The sequence below is a fragment of the Tinamus guttatus genome, unplaced genomic scaffold (assembly GCF_059628265.1).
Source record: "Tinamus guttatus ecotype Peru unplaced genomic scaffold, ASM5962826v1 Tinamus_guttatus_pri_ptg000312l, whole genome shotgun sequence".
Classification (NCBI taxonomy): domain Eukaryota; kingdom Metazoa; phylum Chordata; class Aves; order Tinamiformes; family Tinamidae; genus Tinamus; species Tinamus guttatus.
The window spans coordinates 31,182-49,539 of NW_028288846.1; the positions used below are offsets into that span (position 1 = coordinate 31,182).

General features: G+C 59.8%; 1 protein-coding gene across 1 annotated transcript; it reads left to right on the top strand.

Moving 5' to 3' along the window:
- Positions 1-4,626: 4,626 nt before the first annotated feature.
- DRC1 (dynein regulatory complex subunit 1) lies at positions 4,627-15,597 on the top strand. The gene is made up of 17 exons (XM_088528560.1): positions 4,627-4,778; positions 5,264-5,357; positions 5,589-5,701; positions 7,764-7,947; positions 8,537-8,674; positions 9,288-9,374; positions 9,599-9,721; positions 11,141-11,280; positions 11,445-11,579; positions 11,727-11,956; positions 12,377-12,549; positions 13,065-13,154; positions 13,566-13,673; positions 14,157-14,374; positions 14,508-14,651; positions 14,845-14,947; positions 15,490-15,597. The coding sequence occupies exons 1-17, from the start codon at positions 4,627-4,629 to the stop codon at positions 15,562-15,564; spliced, it is 2,307 nt and encodes a 768-aa protein (XP_088384686.1). The 3' UTR covers positions 15,565-15,597.
- Positions 15,598-18,358: the final 2,761 nt, after the last annotated feature.

The window sequence follows — 18,358 nt, forward strand, 5'->3', positions numbered from 1 at the left end:
CTCCTAGCAAAGGTTTTTGAGACCACTTCAGAAGGTCACATGTTGACGGATCAGACCCTCAGGAGAGGAACGGTTGTGCCGGGAACGGGGAATCTGGTCCTCGGCTCTGGGATGAAGTGAGCTGAGGAGATCAGGATGAGATCAGGATGAGGCTGACATGACCACATCTGGTTGACTTGGGCCTGAAAGACAACCCCTTCTCCTCCATCACCAGCAACGAGTCAGCGGGGTAAGGGCCGAGGAAGGGAACTCCTGGCGTTGGTACACCCGGGTATTCGCCCCGCATTGGGCCCCGGCTTGTAGAAACCAGCGCAGTTGCCTGTGCTGTTGCCAAGGGGTTGCCATGGTTTTCGTGTCTGGGGTTGCCATGGAAAAACGAGGAGGCTGGAAGTGGGGAGGCTGCTGCCAAGGCCACCAGCATCTCACCCCAGCACCGAGGGGCTGCCGCAGGGGCCTTGTGGGGATGGAAGCACCAGGGCCACCAGGAGAGCTGCCAAGGTGGCCTTTCCTACGGACACCCACAAGGCGACCCGGGCCAGCACAGCAGGAACCCCGTCTGGAGGAGGGGACCCTTGCGGGGTGACACCTGCTGCTCCGGGCACAGCACGCGCTCCTTGGGGCAGAGACACCATGAAAAATGCCCATGGGGATGTCCCTCCTAGGCAGCCCAGGGCACGGGCCGAGCAAAGACCTGGGCCTTGGCCTGAGGCCACCGGGTCCCAGCTCCTGCCAGGGGAGCACCCGGCATCCCCAGACCGCTGTGTTTTGGGCACGGCCGCCCAAGGAGCCGGCAACGACCATCCCTGGTTTCCCTATTGCTTCAGGACCTTCTCGCAGGACAAGCCGTGAGTGGGGGCACTGGCAAAGGCAGGATCCGAGCACCCCTTTGGCGCGAGCGGAGCAGAGCAGCAGCCCGCCAGGAACGGAGAGGTTTAGGGATTGACCTTTAATGGGTGGAAGCTTCTGGAAGGTCCATAAAAGACACGGATAGAAGCGGGGGGCAGACACCACCCTGCTGAGGGGCCGGTGGTGTTGCCACCATGGGCTCTTCCCTAAAGCTGCTCTTCCAAGCTAGCCAGAAGCGGGAAGAGCGTTCCCGGCCGCAGGGTCCTCCCCAGGCCACTCCGAGCCGCTCCGCGAGCTCCTGGGACACGGGCGGAGGTGCCTACACCGTTACCAAGGGGTTGCCATGGTTTTCGCCCTGGGAGTTGTCATGGAGAAGGGAGCTGGGAAGCGGCTGCCAAGGCCGTGAGCAGCACGAGGGTCCGCGGAGCCCAGCGCCCCGTGTCCTCACAGGGGAGAAGAGGCCGCTGGTGGGGACGTCACTGCCACAAAATGGCTGACGGGGCCAGCGCTGCAGGTGTCACCCAGCCCAGAGCCGCTGTGGTGCCTGGGGAGCTCCCCATGGTTCTGGAGCCCATCGCGAGGCCACCAGCAGCCTCCGGGCCCACGGGTGGACACAGCAGGCCCCACTCCGTGGCTGTGCCGGGGCCTGTGCGTGGAGCCGGGATGCAGCCACAGCCGGCGGCACTTGCGCAGCAAGGCCGGGCTCACCAGGGTTGGGGCACGCGTGGCTCTGGGGACAGCATGATCCCCTCGGGGATGAGACCCCTTCCCCTTCACGGGAGGGCCCTGCGGGAGTCCACTGCACGTGACGTTATGTGGGGCCTTGGTGTCACCATCGCATCGCAGCCCCAGGCCATAGGGGTCATCAGATGCAGAGGTATCAATGTGGTGTCACCATCACATCACAACCCCGCGCCATGGAGTGGCGAGTCGCGACGAGTCGCCCGCCGTGAGCTCTGTCCCCCGCAGCAGCAGCGCAGAGGGGCAGGCAGAAGCGCCGAGGACGTCTCCATCGCCAGCCGCCACGGTGACAGGGAGGACTAGCCGATACCCCAGAGGGCTGCACTGCCATCCAGAGGGACCTGGACAGACTGGACAACTGGGCGGTGAAAAACCTCATGCAATTCAACAAGGCCAAGTGCAAGGTTCTGCACCTGGGGAGGAATAACCCCAGACACCAGTACAGGCTGGGGACCGACCTTCTAGAGAGCAGCTCTGCAGAGAAAGACCTGGGTGTCATGGTGGATGATAAGTTGACCATGAGGCAGCAGTGTGTCCTTGTGGCCAAGAAGGCCAATGGGATCCTGGGCTGCATTAAGAAGAGCGTCTCCAGCAGGTCGAGGGAGGGGATCCTGCCCCTCTACTCAGCCCTGGTGAGGCCGCATCTGGAGTATTGTGTCCAGTTCTGGGCTCCACAGGACAAGAGGGATGTGGAGCTGCTGGAGAGAGTCCAGCGCAGGGCGACGAGGATGATCAGGGGCCTGGAACATCTGCCCTATGAGGAGAGGCTGAGGGAGCTGGGCCTGTTCAGCCTGGAGAAGAGAAGGCTGAGAGGGGACCTGAGCAGTGTCTAGAAGTACCTCAAGGGAGGCAGTGAGGAGGATGGTGCTGGCCTCTTTTCAGTGGTGGCCACCGACAGAACTAGAGGTAATGGCCGGAAACTGAAGCATCGAAAGTTCCACAGGAACTTAAGGAAAAATTTCTTGCCAGTGAGGGTGCCAGAGCACTGGAACAGGCTGCCCAGAGAGGTTGTGGAGTCTCCTTCTCTGGAGATCTTCAAACCCGCTTGGACGCAGCCCTGTGCCACGTGCTCTAGGTGACCCTGCGTGTGCAGGGGGGTTGGACTAGATGACCTCTAGAGGTCTCTTCCAACATTGAGCACTCTGTGATTCTATGACGCTGCCACCCTGGGCACGGCTGCCCTCCCCGGTCTCCGTGGCCCGGCTACGCAGCGTGGCCCGGCAGCCCCTGCCTTTGGTGGACTTCACGGGCACGGGGCAGGGCCGGGGCGCGCGGGACTGGTGGTGCCACCTCCATGTGCTCTTCCACGCCATGGTCTTTGATGCGCAGGAGCAGTGCCAATAAACGTGTCCGTGCGAGCTCCTGCGCAAGGAGACTCGTCTTTCCGAGCTAAACAGCGCCAAGATTTCACCCCACACGCTCTCCGCCCGGACACCTTGGAATCATCCCCTCCAAACCCCAAAGCAGGAGCCCCTGGGGCCAGCTGCTCCCCAGGTCCTTCACAACCACCCAGCTCTCTCGGGCTCTCAGCACTGTCACCTCTCCAAAAGCGCAAGGGGCCCTCCATGAATGAGGGGAAAGGCTTCGATGCTGGGTAGGGGATTACAAGCATCCCAACTTTCAATAGTGCCCACGTGGTGCCCTTGGGACAAGCTCTGGTGAGGGAAGCCAACTGCTTGATTGGTGTGTAAATCCTGCAATGTGTCTTACATATTGACTGGAGCAATCGTACATATTGAATGGATCGTACATATTGAATGGAGCAATTCATCATCTTTGTGACCCCGCGCTGGCCCCTCTCTAGCAGCTCCACGTCCCTCTTGTCCTGGGGAGCCCAGAGCTGCCCCCAGTGCTCCAGGTGCCTCCCCAGGGCTGAGCAGAGGGGCAGGATCCCCTCCCTGGCCCTGCTGCCAATGCTCCTCTCACTGCAGCCAGGAGCCCATTGGCCTTCTTGGCCACCAGGGCACGTTGCTGCCTCACGGGGAACTTGGTGTCAACCAGGACTCCCAAATCCCTCTCCATGGAGCTGCTTTCCAGCAGGTCAACCCCTCATCTGTGCTGGTGCCTGGGGTTATTCCTCCCCAGGGGCAGGACTCTGCATTTGTCCTTGTTGAACCTCATGAGGTTCCTCTCTGCCCAACTCTCCATCCTGTCCAGGTCTCTCTGAATGACAGCACAGTCCCCTGGCGTCTTGGCCACTCCTCGCAGGTTGGTGTCATCTGCAAACTTGCTGAGGGTGCCCTCTGTGCCCTCGCCCAAGCCCCTGGTGAACAAGTTGAACAGCACCAGGCCCAGTGCTGACCCCGCAGGACACCACTGAGCACAGGCCTCCGACCAGACTCGGCCCCATCTATGACCACCCTCTGGGCTCTGCTGTCCAGCCTGGGGGTCCCAGTGCAGCCCATGACACAGGGAAGATTTTCCTCACTCTTCTTCTCCTGTTACCCTCTCAAACCTTTTTTTTTATTCCCACTCATCGCCCTCCCCCTGCCTCTTATGCCTTGGCCTCACAGTGCCAGGCCACAGCCCCCCGTGAGGGCTCCCCATCCCCAGGGCAGACTCGGGCTCCTCCCCACTGTGCCCCCAACTGTCAGCAGTCAGTGACACCGTGTCCCATGCGCTGGCGAACTGTCCAGGACCGCGGGGTACACGAGGCACCACCGAAATGTCCCATTCCCTCAGCAGCAGCCCCCGTCACCCCCCGCCATTCCCCCCTCCCCTCACAACAGCCGCACGCCCGCTCCACCGGAGCCGGCAGCGCGCATGCGCAACTGACAGTGTTGCCAAGCAACGCGGGGCCGCATTGACCGCCGTGTAGACAGGGAGCCGGCAGCGCGCATGCGCACTGACAGCGTTGCCACGCAACGCGAGGCCGCGTTGACCGCCGCGTAGACAGGGAGCGGGCAGCGCGCATGCGCACTGACAGTGTTGCCTAGCAACACGCCGCGGCGCGGGCGGGGCGGCGGTCGCGCGCATGCGCAGTGGCGGCGTTGCCGAGCAACGCGGGGCCGCGTTCCCGGGAGGCGGTCGCGGGGCCGCATGAGCCGCGAGGCGGGCGCGGAGGCGGCGGCGGCGCTGGCGCTGCAGGGGCGGCGGCGGGGCCCGGGCCCGGCCCTCATCACCCCCGGGCCCGAGGAGCGCATCGCCGCGCGCCGCCGCCGCATCGCCGCCCGCCTCGACGCCAAGCGCCGGTGAGAGACGGGCGGAACGCGGCCCGCGTTGTCACCCTCGGTCCGGGTCCTGCCCCCCGGGTCGGTAACGGGTCAGGGACAGCTCCTTCCCAAGCGCTGCTGTGTGCAGGCCTCGCCTGAACTGACAGCCGGCTGGTTCCTGTACCCGGATACCCCAGTGATATCCCCCCTCCTGGGGTGTAAGTGGCACCAGGGCAGTGACCTCCTGGCTCAGCCCCCATCAGTGACACCCCCGGCCTTGTCCAGCCCATGAGCAATGGAGCAAACCTACCTCCAAGCCCAGGCTGAACTGGGGTCCTTCCCTGTCCCCCCAACCTGGCCGGGCTGAACCTCCCCTGAGCAGGAGCTGGGTCTGATCCTGTCTTTCCCCAGACCAGGCTTGGGGACCTCCCTGGGGTAGGATTTTACCGCAGAATCCCCCTTTCTTTGGTCTCAACCAGAGGTGGGCAGTGCCACCCCCTGTCCTTTTGCTTCCCGCTGTCCAGGGAGGCCCTTGGAGAAGATGCGGAGGCAAAGAAGACTGAGGAGGAGGAGAAGGAGCAGAGAGGAAGCCACAAGCAGGTTGAGGAGAGCAGGCAGGTGCGGTACCGAGATAGGAAAGTCCTCCCGGGTCCTTGGCCTTGGCTTTGCCCTCCTTTTAAGTGTAGTGTCACACAGCAGCATTAGCGTGGGGAGCGGCGGTGACACAAACTCCTCAGCACGGGGAGGGAGGTGGTTCTTGGGCAGGATCTTAAGGCTGTGATTTCCCCTTGACAAACTGCGCATCCATCTGTGGAGCTCGGCTGTTGGGACAGGCTCTCTCCTTCGCAGAGGCTGGCCAAGCTGCTCTTTGAAGGCACGCAGCTGGTGACAAACATCCAGGTGGCTGCCGACTCGAGGGAAGCGCAGAGGAGGGCAGAGGAGGCCGAGCTGAAGCTGCAGAGGTGAGGGGCTGTGGGTCTGCGCTGCTGGGAGGACGTTCACTCTGCTCCCAACGCGGCTCCTCCAAGGGACATCCCAGCTCTCACCACGCAGGGATGCTTCGTTAAACCTTAGGACCTAGGGCTGTGCTGATTTTATGTTCAAGGGCAAAAAAATCCCATCCTGACACACGTTGTGGCCAGCTGACTCTTTACAGAGCACCCCAAGCCAAGGTGGCTGCAGGAGGTGGCACCACTGTCCTACAGCCCAGCTGGTTACCCATCTCCTCCAAACCCATCGCACCTTCAGCTCCACATCATGAGAAGCATCCTGGGCTCCCGGCTTCCCACCAGGAATGCTGCAACACGTGCAGCTGCTCCAGAAGGTTGGCATAGCTGCCCTCACTTCTTGTTTGCCACTGAGCTCCACTGAACTTAGGACACAGAGGAGGTGGCACTGGGGGCAGCGAGAGGGGGAACACGCCAGCCTGCACTAAAAGGGATCTCAGTAAGTAACCCATGTCCCAGCTGCAGTCTAATGCCACATCCTCTTGATCCAGCTGGTCGAGGAGGTTCCCTCGTGACGTGTGGTTTCACCTAGAATGGACAGAAAAGGAAATGATGGTCCTGGAATGATTGTGTGTGTGATGCCGAGTGTCCCTGTCTGTGGCCTGAAGCACCCAAATGAGTTAAATGATTAACTTGGAGCCACTTCTGTAACTATTTCAAGACAGGCTTTGAGTTTACAGCAAAGAGCAAATCTAGAGCCATGGGGAGGTCTAATTTGTCAAGACTTCCTGGAGAGGTTGCAAATTGCAGCAGGTCATGGGGCATCACAGCCAGAGCACTGTGTCCTGGCGCCTTCTGTTTCCAGAGGTTGCCCTCTGGTAGCGGAGATAAGGATAGTTATTAACCACATCGTGAGGATGTGCCGGGAGAGCCCTGTGTGCTGGCTGCCCCATGTGAGGAATGAGAACTTGGGGCTCTCCTAATTTGAGAAATTGGATACTAAGACATTCGCAGAGTGGCCAAATTCTGGGACGAGGGCCTGTGATGCTCTGGAGATGCCCAGAATTTGCCTGGACAAGGTCCTGCATAGCCTGCTCCGATGGGGAAGCTGCAAGCAGGAGCCCAAGTATTCCAGGGGCTCTTCCAGCTTGAGTTATTCCCCAGTTCTGCCCAGGTGGCCTCACAAACCTGTCCTGCTTCGCTGGAGAAGTTGAGCTCTCTCCAAAGGAGCGTGAGGTTTCGGTGAGGGCGGCTCTGCCAGGAAACGCAGAGTCCTAAAATCCCAGAATCATTATGGTTGGAAAAGACCTTCCAGATGATTGAGTCCAGCCGTCCTCGCTCCTGGTTGCCTTTGGGTGGCACTGCAGGAACAGCTTGCAGGAGCAGGCCTGGTTGTAGCCGCTGCCTGTCCCTTGCTCCGATGGTTTCCCACTGGGAATCCTATTAAAGAAGCAGGTGCTGGGCTTGGAAACCAGCCCCTAGAGCGGGTCTGGGTGTGTGGGAGCAGCGTGCCTGTTCCTTGGCACGACTGTAGCCCACACGGATGAGCCCTGCCCCATCCCCAGGCAGGGGTTAGCCTGGCACAAGGACCGTCCCCAAGGACATATGGATGGGCCCCTGCTTGGAAGAGTGTTTCACGATACAGACAGGGGTTGTTCTGCAGCACTTGGCTTTGACACTGAAGGATTGTCCTTGGGCAGTTGGATTTCCTGGTTAGACGCAGCCAGGAGGCTGTTGGGCACCACTTGTCCAACAGCTCTTGCCAAGAGATGGCCCTGCAGAGGTGACCACTGCTTGGCTGAGCTCTCTGCTCCCCAGGTAAGTGGTTGTGAGAGCGTCGGGCAGGGGCAGAGCTGGCATCCTGCAGGCCCTTCCTTCAGACAGGATCTGCTGATTCTGCCCTCGCTGCTGCATCGGGGCAGACTGTGTAGCTGGAATCTTTATGGCACTTGGAATTCAAGATGATTTTCCCAGGAAAATGCTCTTGCGGTGCTGGATGTGGCTTGGGCATCGGGCTGTGGCTGCAGCAGCCGTGCTGCCCCCCTTGCATTTGCCTGGGTCTCCCTCCTGTCTGCAGGGTGGAGAGGCTGGAGAATGAAGCCAAGACCAACACCTGCAAGTTTGAAGAGATCGCCTCCAAATGGGCCTCGGCCGAGGAGAAGAAAATCCCGCAGGAGCTGTGGGAGCTGCTGAACCAGCAGCAGCGGCAGTGCACGCTGCTCCTGGAGGAGAAGAACAAGCTCATCGGGGAACTGCAGCAGGTAGCGCGGGCGCCGGGCGAGGACGTGGGGCCACCTCGGCTTTGGGATCCCGGAATCCCAGAATGGATGAGGTTGGAAGGGACCTCTGGGGATCATCCAGTCCAATCCCCCTGCTGCAGCAGGGACACCCAGAGCACGGGGCACAGGGGGGCATCCAGGCAGGTTTGAAGATCTCCAGAGAAGGAGCCTCCACAGCCTCTCTTGGCAGCCTGTGCCAGGGCTCTGGCACCCTCACAGGAAAGAAGTTCTTCCTCACATGGACATGGAATTTCCTGTGTTTCAACTTGTACCCATTACCCCTTGTCCTGTTGCTGGCCACCACTGAGAACATCCATGTGTTGCCAGTGAGTCCAGGGATGGATGTGTGTCCTGGAGTAGTAAGGCACAGCAGGAAAACAGCAAGATGGGAGAGGAGGAGCATCTCAAGGGGGAAATGGTCTTCCCCATGGCATGTTCTTGACCCTCTGGTCCTTCACCCTCATCATCTGCTGTACTTGGGAAGGGCAGCGCCTGGATCGTAGCCTCTCAGTTAGTCTCTGACGGTTTCTGGGAAAATACTTCATTTTGAGCCTCTGCTCTTCTCTTCCAGGAGCTCAAAAGCAAAGATGAGCAATATGTGTATGCCCTGAGGAAGCAGTCAGATGATATCCACCTCCTTTCAGAGAGAATGGAGGAGCAGATCAGGAACATGCTGAAAAACTATCGTCATGAACTTCTACAGATTGAGGTTAGCCAATTAATTTGTTGGAGAAAGAGTCCAGTGAGGAAACCTGCACCCACTTTATCTGTGTCTGCCACAAACAAGCCGCAGGCTTGTTGCACTGGCTGCTGTCCAGGGCAGTGGGTCTGATGTCTTGTATGATGCTGGAGCCCTTCATGTGAACAACTGTGTGAGTGTAGAGCAAGTCAGGAGCATGTGAAAGCCCTTGCTGCATGCTGGGTGGTTGTTCTTCTCTGTAAAAGCTATAAGGGAACATGGTGGTTGTTTGGCCTGACTTTCTGCAGAGCACAGGCCAGAAGGTCCCACTGCACGAGTCAGGCCTACGCTTGTTGCAGGAAGGGCACCTCTCCTCTTAATGTGATGTCCTCCTAGGTGAAATCAAGTTCCTCTGCTAATCACTGGAGAATGATTTCCAGTGAACTTGAGGAATTACTGACCCCAAGAGCATCTATCTCATCTCTGGGGGACTGGTAGTGGCAGTGTAAGGTCTCCACTGGTGGAGACCAGTGTGTTCAGTGGACAGCAACAGTGTGGGGCTAGTCCTGGCCCAAAGGCTGCTGGCCCAGACTGCTGCAGAAGCAGGAGCTTGTGCTGCCGAAGGGCTCTCTTGCCTTTGCAGAAAGCGTTTGAGCTAGAGCGCCGAGAGCTGCTGGATGACAACAAGAAGAAATGGGAGGAAACCATCCAGGCCCACAACGCGCAGGAGGTAACGTGACCCTGCGGTTTATAACACGACCAGTGTTGCTGTCCAGCACAGAGCTGCCCCCAAAGACACTGTGTGCTAAAAGGCAGCTGGGTCCTAAGAACTTGGCACATTTGTGGCCCGCTCTGCCTGGGAATTCTGTGCGTGGCTTTGCTTAGGATGCCCAAAAGTTGGACCATGGGGAAAGCTGTTGCTGCTGGTGGATAAGACTCTTCTTGTGCCCGTAGCTGGAAGACCTGGCTGCCCGTATGAAAAAGGTGGAAGAGTTTGAGAAGCAGTTGAATCAGCTGCACGTGCAGGGTGTGGAGGAGTATAACACCATGAAGAGCCAGCTGGAGTCTAACGTGCAGGTACAGAAGGGGCTGTGTGCCACGTGGGAGGGCATGGAGAAACTCTTTGGGGGACATGTTCCTGGCCTTCAGGGAGGCCCATGATATTTCCCATGGGGAATCTTCAGAGGAAATCCTGGAAATATGGACTGGAAACAACCTGCAGGAGGTTTTGCAGTGAAGCATACGTGAGATGTAACTGTCCGCAGGTCCCCATCAGACTGGAAGGGCAAGTTCAGTGGGGCAATCCTGAGTTTGCAGTTTCTTCATGTTGATAACGTGGAGGGTGACAGAGCACGTGTAACATTCCCAAATTGCCCAGGGGAGGGAGGCAGCAGCACTTTGGGGATCAAGGTTCACAAATGGAAATATGGGGCTGTTGCAAAAAGGCACCTGACATCTTCAGCTGTAGCTGGGGGAACACTGTACGTGAGACAGGGAGGTAACTAACTATTCCTCTCTCCTTTGTGCCTGTGTCCAGGTTGGCAGGAGCTAGAGGAGATGGGAGAGAGCCTAGAACAGGCCAAAGGGAGCTGAGATAAATGACCCATGAGAAAGGCTGAAAGTCTGAGGCTGTTCAGAGCAGGAAAGAGATTTCTGTGGGAAAGTGATAAGTCTTTGAATATACATATATATATATATGTAAGGAGAATGGCCTCCTCTTTGTGTCCACTGTAGATGCAAGAAGATATCTTGGGTTTGAGTTGGGGCAGAGAACATTTAAACTGAGATTCAGATTTAGGTTTGAGCCGTTGAGACTCCATGCAAGGAAGACATAGAGATGGCAAGGGCTTGCTGAAAGTCAGCTTTGGTGCATGGCTTTAGGGGTAGCTTTAATCAAGCGTTACAGACCTCCCCAGCAAAGCACTGTAAGATTTGCATTATAAAATAATGCAAATAAGACTGCATTATAAGATTTTCAGTGTCAGATTTCTGCACTATCCTCTGTTGTGTGGGAGACACTTAGACTAGAGAATTAAACCTGGATGCTACCACTCATGCACGTGGACCTGTGAGGCCTGTGGCTGGCATTCCCCTCATCACATGTGTCTCCCCTGCACTTGTTCCCAGTGGCTTTTAGGGCTGTCCTGTGTGTCCCTTTCCCCAGCTTCCCTTCAGCTCCAACTGATAGAGGTTTCAGAGTCAAGTAGTTCCTAAAACACCATGAAAATGAGCAGATGGGTTGAGGAGAGAGGCCCAAGTTAGTGCCCCACCACGGAATTGCTGAGGGCAACCTCAGCCCCTTCCCCATTCTGAGGCACCCTGGACAAGCAGCACCTCCATCCCTCACCTCAGCTCCAGCACATGCCATGCGGCCCACGTGCATGGGAGAAACGTGCATGTGAAGAGGGGATTTGGGGATGTAGGATCAGTAGCTTCCAGGCATCGCTGTGCCCTTCATTCATGGCCTGGCGTGTTTTATGCTATTTGAAATGGCAGACCCTGGAGGAGCAGCTCCAGAAGGTGAAAGCCACCTATCAGCTGAACCAGGAGAAGCTGGAGTACAACCTTCAGGTGCTCAAAAAGCAAGATGAGGAGAACACCATCATCAAATCCCAGCAGAAGAGGAAGCTCAACAGGTAAAGAACAGTCTCTTCTCAGGGCTCTGCCTTAGCAGCTCAGAGACCGTGGTCAGGCCTTGGTGCTGGGTGGTCACTAGCAGATAGGTAGCCCCAAGTCCCAAAGCCTTCATACAAGCTGGGTGCCCTCCTCAGAGATTCCCTGCCTTGCTCTCCCCTTCCAGGCTTCACGACGTGCTCAATAACCTGAGAAGGAAACTGGCCAAACAGGAGAAGCAACTCAGGGAGGAGAACCAGAACCTGGCAGCCGACTACGAGCGCCTCGTGGAGCAGTGTAAGGAGCTGCAGAAGATGATGAGGTGGGTTGTGTGTGTGGAGGCCTGGCCATCACCCACCACGAGACCTGGCTGGAGGCCTCGGAGCAGCTGAGCGAGGTGCAGAGAGAAGCTGCCGCACTGCCCTGGGGCACGGGGGCCGTTTCCACGAGCTGTCTCCCTTCCACGCAGGCATTTTGCTGTCAGCGACGCGGAGAAGTTCACGGAGGTCTGGCTCATGAACGAGGAGGAAGCCAAAGGGCTGATACGCAGAGCCTTCGACGCGGACCGCATCATCCACACCCAGCAGCTGGGGCTGCCCTGGGAAGAGCCTCGGCCCTGGTTCCTGAACAACATCGGCCCCCTCAGGGACTGCAAAACCAAGAGCTCTGCCTCCAAGCTGGCCGCGGAGCTGCTGGCAGGTGAGACACAAAGCCTTGGTGCCCCTGTGGCACTTGGAGACCCTCCCATCCTCTTGGTCACTCCTTTCTTTGCCATTGCTTGGAGGGGGAGGCTAAGGGACACAGGTGGGTTAAGGGACTATTGTCACCTGCTCATGCTGGTCAGAGAGCCCTGCTAGATGATGGTAAATCCCCGTTCCCTAGAGCTGGGGGATGTCACCAACCATTTGAGCCCCGGCCGAGGCTGGTCCGTGTCCCGCTCGTGAGATCTGTGCTTGACCTCGTGTTTCTGTTTGTGGAAGCCACCTCACATCCCTGGGCCTCAGTGAGGCTTCCTGGGCCTCAGGGCCCCAGCATGGCTCCCCTCGTGGCTCAGGCCGGCACGGGAGCACGATCAGAGCACACAGACCTTTTGCTCGCCCTTCTTGCTCCGTGTTTCAGAGAGCAGCTGTGGGGCGCAGGAGGAGGAAGGAAGAGAAAAGGGGAAGGAAGAAATGGCCAGCGGAGAAGGAGGAAGTGAGAACCCAGAAAAGGCTGAGGATCGAGTGTCACCTCTGCAAAATATCTCCAGAAAGACTGTCAAGAGGATCCTGGAGCTCGTGAGCGATGAGTCGGTGCGTGGAAGGTGCAGCGTAAGCCTTGAGCAGCACGGGCAGGCCCAGAGCATGGGGACAAGGTGTCTAACTGCCCCTGGGGGCAGCACAGGGCATGGCCAACAAAACTGGGCGTGTGATGGCCCAGGTTGTGTATCCCCTCTTCAGGGACGCCCATGGACATCAGGAGGTCCTCATGGCCACTGCTGTGCTGATGCATTAACGAGTGCCACATCCTTCTCTGGCCTTGCAGCCCTTCTTCAGCAAGAGGCACTGAGGGACCTTATGTCTCTCCTGTCTGTTCCTGTTAGGTGGCTGTTCCAGGGTCTCCTGGCTAGGGATGAACGTCCTCATGCCACCCAACCTCTGCTGCCCTCCCTTCCTAGCCTGCAGCTGTAGCCTGGCACAGTCACACGATGGCACACGGTGGCTGTTCCGGCTCCCCGACTGTTTTTCTCCCTGTTGGCTGTGCTGGGGCTGGGCACAACCGATGTTCACTGTTTCTCTGTTCCCTTTTCTCTGCATTATCTCCCCAGGGCTTCCTCGTTGAGAGCAAACTGCTGAGGCTGCTGCAGCCGCTGGGGAAGCACGAGCGCACCCTCGTGAAGCTCGACTCCATCTTCGCTGTGAGCTGGGGCCTGGCCCGTTAAGGCTGCAGGGAAACCTTTCCTGGGAAAAGGCAGGGGATCACGTGGGAAAGCTGCGTGCGTAGGACACCATGTCCCAAAACTGGCCCAAGGAAATGGCCGGCTGCATGGCAGGAAGGACAGATATATATAAGCAACAAGACTTGGCTCATCTAGAGGAGACAGGAATGGCCTTCGAAGAGGCAAAATTGCACAAGGAGAGAGTGTCACCTCTACCTGTGTCTGTGTGGACAGGACAAGGGGTATTTAGCTGCCCAGGGGATATTTAGCTGAGGAGACAGCCTCAGAATGACCTTCCCTTCCACAGAGGGGCACCTCTTCTCCAGGGAAATACTGTTTAGCTCCCGTGCTGTCTCTGGGGGACTCTAACCAGCCTCTTCTGCTCCCCAGGCCCTCGAGATTGACAGCAAGGATGACCTGTACGAGCTGGTGGATTTCTTCCTGAAGTACAGAGCCCAGGACGTGACTGTCACCCAGGTGGGACAGACGGGGACAGTGGTGGGGAGAGCCTGGCAGAGCAGGAAGGAGGGAGCAGAACATGCCCTGAGCATCCAGGGAGGACAGGGTGGGACAGCCCCGCACAGCAGGCCCAAAGCATCTGGACAAGGGATGTGAACAGAGCCTTGGCTGCCCACCCTAACAGTCCGCCCGGAGGGTCTGGTGTGGAGGGTCCCAACCAAGGCAGCCAGCCCATCCCTGTGCAGGGACACGAGTTACCCCAGGGCAGGGACACCATGGAGAAGCTCTGCTTTTGAGGGCGAGTAGAGCAGCCCGGCCAGGGCCGGCCCAGCTCAGGGTCAGGGGAGAGCCCTGCTGCAGGGTCGCTGCTTGACGGAGATGCAGCGGGACTGATCCCAGTAGGGAGTTTTAATGAGACCACGATGTTTAGGGAGGGAGTTTGGACCCAGGCTGTGCCAGCTGGCCTCCAAACCGGAGAACTTGCAGCTCCCGGGGGGACGCAGGGCCGTGGGAAGGGCACAGTGCCCATCGTGCCGCCTTCCCTTGCCTGGTGCCCAGGAGAGCCCGGCCAGGGAGGATCCCGAGGGCCTGGCCGCGGTCGCAGCCGCAGCAGAGGACGGCTCCGGTTCCCAGAGGTGCGAGCCGACGTCCTCGCGGGACTCCCTTCCTTCCGTGTACGTCCGTGCCGACGACATCCTAAGGATCCTCAAGGCGTTCGTGCGGGATTTTGACAAGCTGAGGTGAGCGGGGGCGCGATGCCCTTGTGCTCATTTGTGTGATGATGGCAACAGTGCTCAGCGCAGCGGAGGGTTGAGGGTTGCTCCTCACCCACGCAGAGCCCGGAGCCCCAGAGCTTTTCTCTCCGTCCCGCAGGGGGAAGGACGATTCAGCCAAGGATTCGCGGCGGGGACGGGACAGCTCCAAGGACGCCGAGTACTGGGACGCCCTGGCACACGCCATCCCCGAGGCCAAGCTGAAGCTATGGGACGCGCTGCTGGTGGCACTGGAGAGATACCAGTGAGTGCCTGGCAGCCCTACTGATCCTGCAGGCCCACGGGCTGCCAAACCCGGCTGCCCACACGGGCAGGAGCTGGGCAGGACCCACACGAGGTCCCCACGGCGCTGGGCACACACAGACACCCCAGCCAGCAGCTCCCTGTCTGCCTCGGGCCCGAGGCTGCTCCCTGCTAACGGGCCCCTTTTTGCACAGCCACGTCCTCGCGCAGAGGGCCAGCCTGATCGGCGAGGTGGCCGCGCTGCAGCAGCAGAACTCGGAGCTGTGCCTGCTCCTGGATCAGTACCTGGCTTCCAAGGTGAGCGGCGCCTCCTCCTGCCCCTGCGCCCGCAGCAGCTGGGTGCTCTGGCTCAGCGTGGGCTCCCCAGGCCACTTTTGGGTGCACACTGGAGCTCACGGTTTCCCCTGGGTAACTCTGCCCCTGCCAGGGGATGGGTTGGTCGTGGCACCGTCCCGGGGTGGGCAACAAGGGGGCAGCTCTTGGGCCTTGCTTTTATATTTATATGCTGTGATATTTGTTAGCGTAGAGTTAAGGGGTGCTCTGGCTTTTTAGCCAGTCTTTTTTCACCTGGACTTTGGAGGGTCCCAGCATTTTCCCTAAGGAACTTGGAAACCCGAGAGTGAGGGTTCCTGGGGCCCTGGTGTCCCCTGCGAGCCCCAGCGATGCTGCCGGTGCCACCCGCTTGGGCACACTGGGTGCCACGTCCCTGCTGGGGCCGGCGTCTCACCCTGGCTGCTGCCTGGGTCCCATAAAGACAGCAGGTCGCCCCGGGCTGTGTCCCCAGGCTGTCCCCACTGTGGGCACCCACGCAGGTCACCGGTGCTCCCCTCTTCCCGCAGGTGAACAGCGAGCTGCTCTGCCCGCCCGTGCAGTGGATGGACCTGAACGCGCTCGGACCCAAGGAAACGGAATGAACATCCAGGCTCGGCTTTTCCTGGCCCCCGGCCACCCCTTGCAGACCTCCGGATGCCTCCGGATCCACGGATCTCAGCAGCCACTGGGGCCCGCTGGTTGGTGTCCCCCATTTTGGGACCGGTCCCCTCAGTGGGGGCCATGGCAGCTCTGGCGACGTGGCTGCTCCCTGCCTTGTCCCTCACCCTCATCCAGCCCTTCCCTCTTAAACAGGAGACTCAAGACTTAATTAGAAGGATTTTGCTGTGTATCGATCAAGCAGAACCTCTAAGATACTAACAAGGCCTTAATGGGCTAATTAACACATCCCTTTTAAACGCAGACACTGCCTCTGTCACCCAGGCCATGCCAGCCCCAAGTGGTGTCACCGATAAATGATCTAGGCGAGGGCAGCCCACGGTTCCCTCCTACCGCTTGCGTTCGTGTTGGTGCCACTTTGTGCTTTGGGCCTTCCTGCCTGGATTTATCTCACTTCAGCCTTGACTCCCCTACCTGCCCCTGCCCAAGCACAGGCCGTTTCTCACCCCGCGGCGGAGCGGAGCGGGATAACACCTGGGCACACCGGGATCTGCATCCTTGGAGCCCTGTCATCCCCCTCCCGCTTCCCACCAGGGCCAGCCTGGAGTCCCCGTGGGAGCTCCTGCTCTCCAGTCACTCCCCGCGCTCAGACTCCTAAGCCCAAAGGCCTTTTAAGGATGGATATGGATTTGGCTCCTTCTCCTGCCCTGCTCTATCCCAGCTTTTCCTCTCCTCCACTTTTCCAGTAACATTTCTGTCATCCGAGCAACTAAAACGCCCGTGGGCAAAGCGTCTCCCGCTTCTTCCCTGATCACGCCATAAACTTGCAAGAATTTCCAAATCGCTCCTATAGGGACAAATTTCTGCACCCTCACAGCTCTCTTCTAGAGGGCACAGGGCATTTTTGGTCCCAATTGTGTTATTTAGATGGTCACCTAGATGAGGGGCCCCTGGCATGATCCACATTCTGCTGCTTCAGTTAAGATTGGTGGCGCTTTGTGTTTTTTAGGCTTTCTATTTGGAATTATCTCACTTCGGCCTTGACTCCTCTCAAAACACTGGTTGTTTCTCACTCCGTGTGCAGCTGCCCGCAGAGCAGAGCAGAAAACACCTTTAATGTGGCTCCGTGCCCTTGAATCCCTGCCATTCCCCTCCTGCTTCCCAGCAGGACCGGCCTGGAGCGGGATTGTTTCCTCCCTGGGTTCCCCCCGGCCTTGGCTGCTCTGCACCCGCTCCCTGCTGGATTCCCATTGGAAAGTGTCCCCTGGAAGCGTGTTCTGAGGGATGTGAGACCCCTTCCCAATGGCCCAGGGTTTGGAGCTGTCCCCACACCCCATTTCTGTGTGATTAAAGCTGGGAAAGTCCCCAGAGGAGAAATGCAAACAAGGAGCAACATGGAGGAGATGGGAAAGGGCAGGTGGGAGACAGAGACAGGGCCCCAGCCTGGAGCAGGTACCACCGGGAGCCAAAAATCCCCAGGGACGAGCAGGGCCCCGGTGCTGACCCGCATCCCACCAGCTCCTCCGGGACCGCTGCACTCCAGGGGCTGGAGATGCCCCTGGATCCCCATTCCCGCCGCAGCACAGATCCAGGGAAAGGGGGCTCTCCTCGTGCAGAGGCAGGTGAGAAGGGGGGACTCGAGCAGCCCCCAGCCTGGGAGGGCATCCGCAGAGACCCCAACCCACCGGCTCCGGCCTGGGGGGTCCCGGCGGGGCCGCAGCCGCGGAAGGGCCGGGGGGTCCCGGGGCAGCGGGTCCCGCTGTCCCCACGTCCCCCGGAGCGGGGGGCGGCCCCGGCTCGGGGCCCTCCCCGTCCGCCCCGCCCCGCTCCGCCCCGCCGGAGCCGCCGCCGGCCCCGCTCGCGCCGCGATGCTGCGGGCGCCCGCGCGAGCCCCGCCGCGGCCGCCGCGCCGGAGGGGCCGCTGCAGGCGCTGCCACCCGCCCGCGTCGCCCCCCGCCGGGTAGGAGACCCCCCGGGGACGGGGGAGCGGGGATGAGCCGGGATCCGGAGCAAGGAGCTGCTCCCGGGTCGGGATCCGGGGAAAAGGGGCTGCCCCGGGATGGGGACACCCGGATCCGGGCCAGGGAGCGCCTCTGGGGTGGGGACACCGGGATCCGGGCCAGGGAGCTGCTCTGGGATGGGGATCCAGGGGAAAAGAGCTGCTCCGGGATCGGGATCGAGGGTAAAGGAGCTGCCCCGGGATGGGGACACCGGCACGCGCGGTAGGGAGCTGCTCCCGGATCGGGATCCGGGGCAGGGAGCTGCTCCGGGATTAGGACACCGGGATCCGGAGCAAGGAGCTGCTCCCGGATCGGGATCCGGGGGGAAGGAGCTGCCCCGGGATTAGGACACCGGGATCCGGAGCAAGGAGCTGCTCCCGGATCGGGATCCGGGGGGAAGGAGCTGCTCCGGGATCGGGATCCGGGGGAAAGGAGCTGCTCCGCGATCGGGACACCGGGACTATGCGGGAGTTCAGGAAATGGGGACTTCGTCGGACTCCGGGACTGCGCCGGGATCCAGGGCTGTTCGGGATCAAGGAAATGGGATTGTACCGAGATCTGGGGAAAGGAGTTGCTCCGAGCACCGAAGCTGTTCCGACACCCAGGAAAGGGGGCTGCACCGGGATCCGGGAGTTGTACCGGGATCCGGGAAAAGGGGATTGCAACAACGTCCGGGAAGAGGGAGCTGCCCCGGGATTGCGACACTGGGGCTGCCCCGATCCCGACACGGGGCTGAGCGGGGACCCGGGCAAAGGGGCTGCCCCGGGACCGGGGGCTG

Excerpts from the sequence above, each read along its gene's own strand:
- DRC1 (XM_088528560.1), top strand. The coding sequence starts at position 4,627 with ATGAGCCGCGAGGCGGGCGCGGAGGCGGCGGCGGCGCTGGCGCTGCAG. Across the intron at positions 7,948-8,536 it reads TCATCGGGGAACTGCAGCAG|GAGCTCAAAAGCAAAGATGA; the intron begins GTAGCGCGGGCG and ends CTTCTCTTCCAG. Across the intron at positions 14,948-15,489 it reads ATCAGTACCTGGCTTCCAAG|GTGAACAGCGAGCTGCTCTG; the intron begins GTGAGCGGCGCC and ends CTCTTCCCGCAG.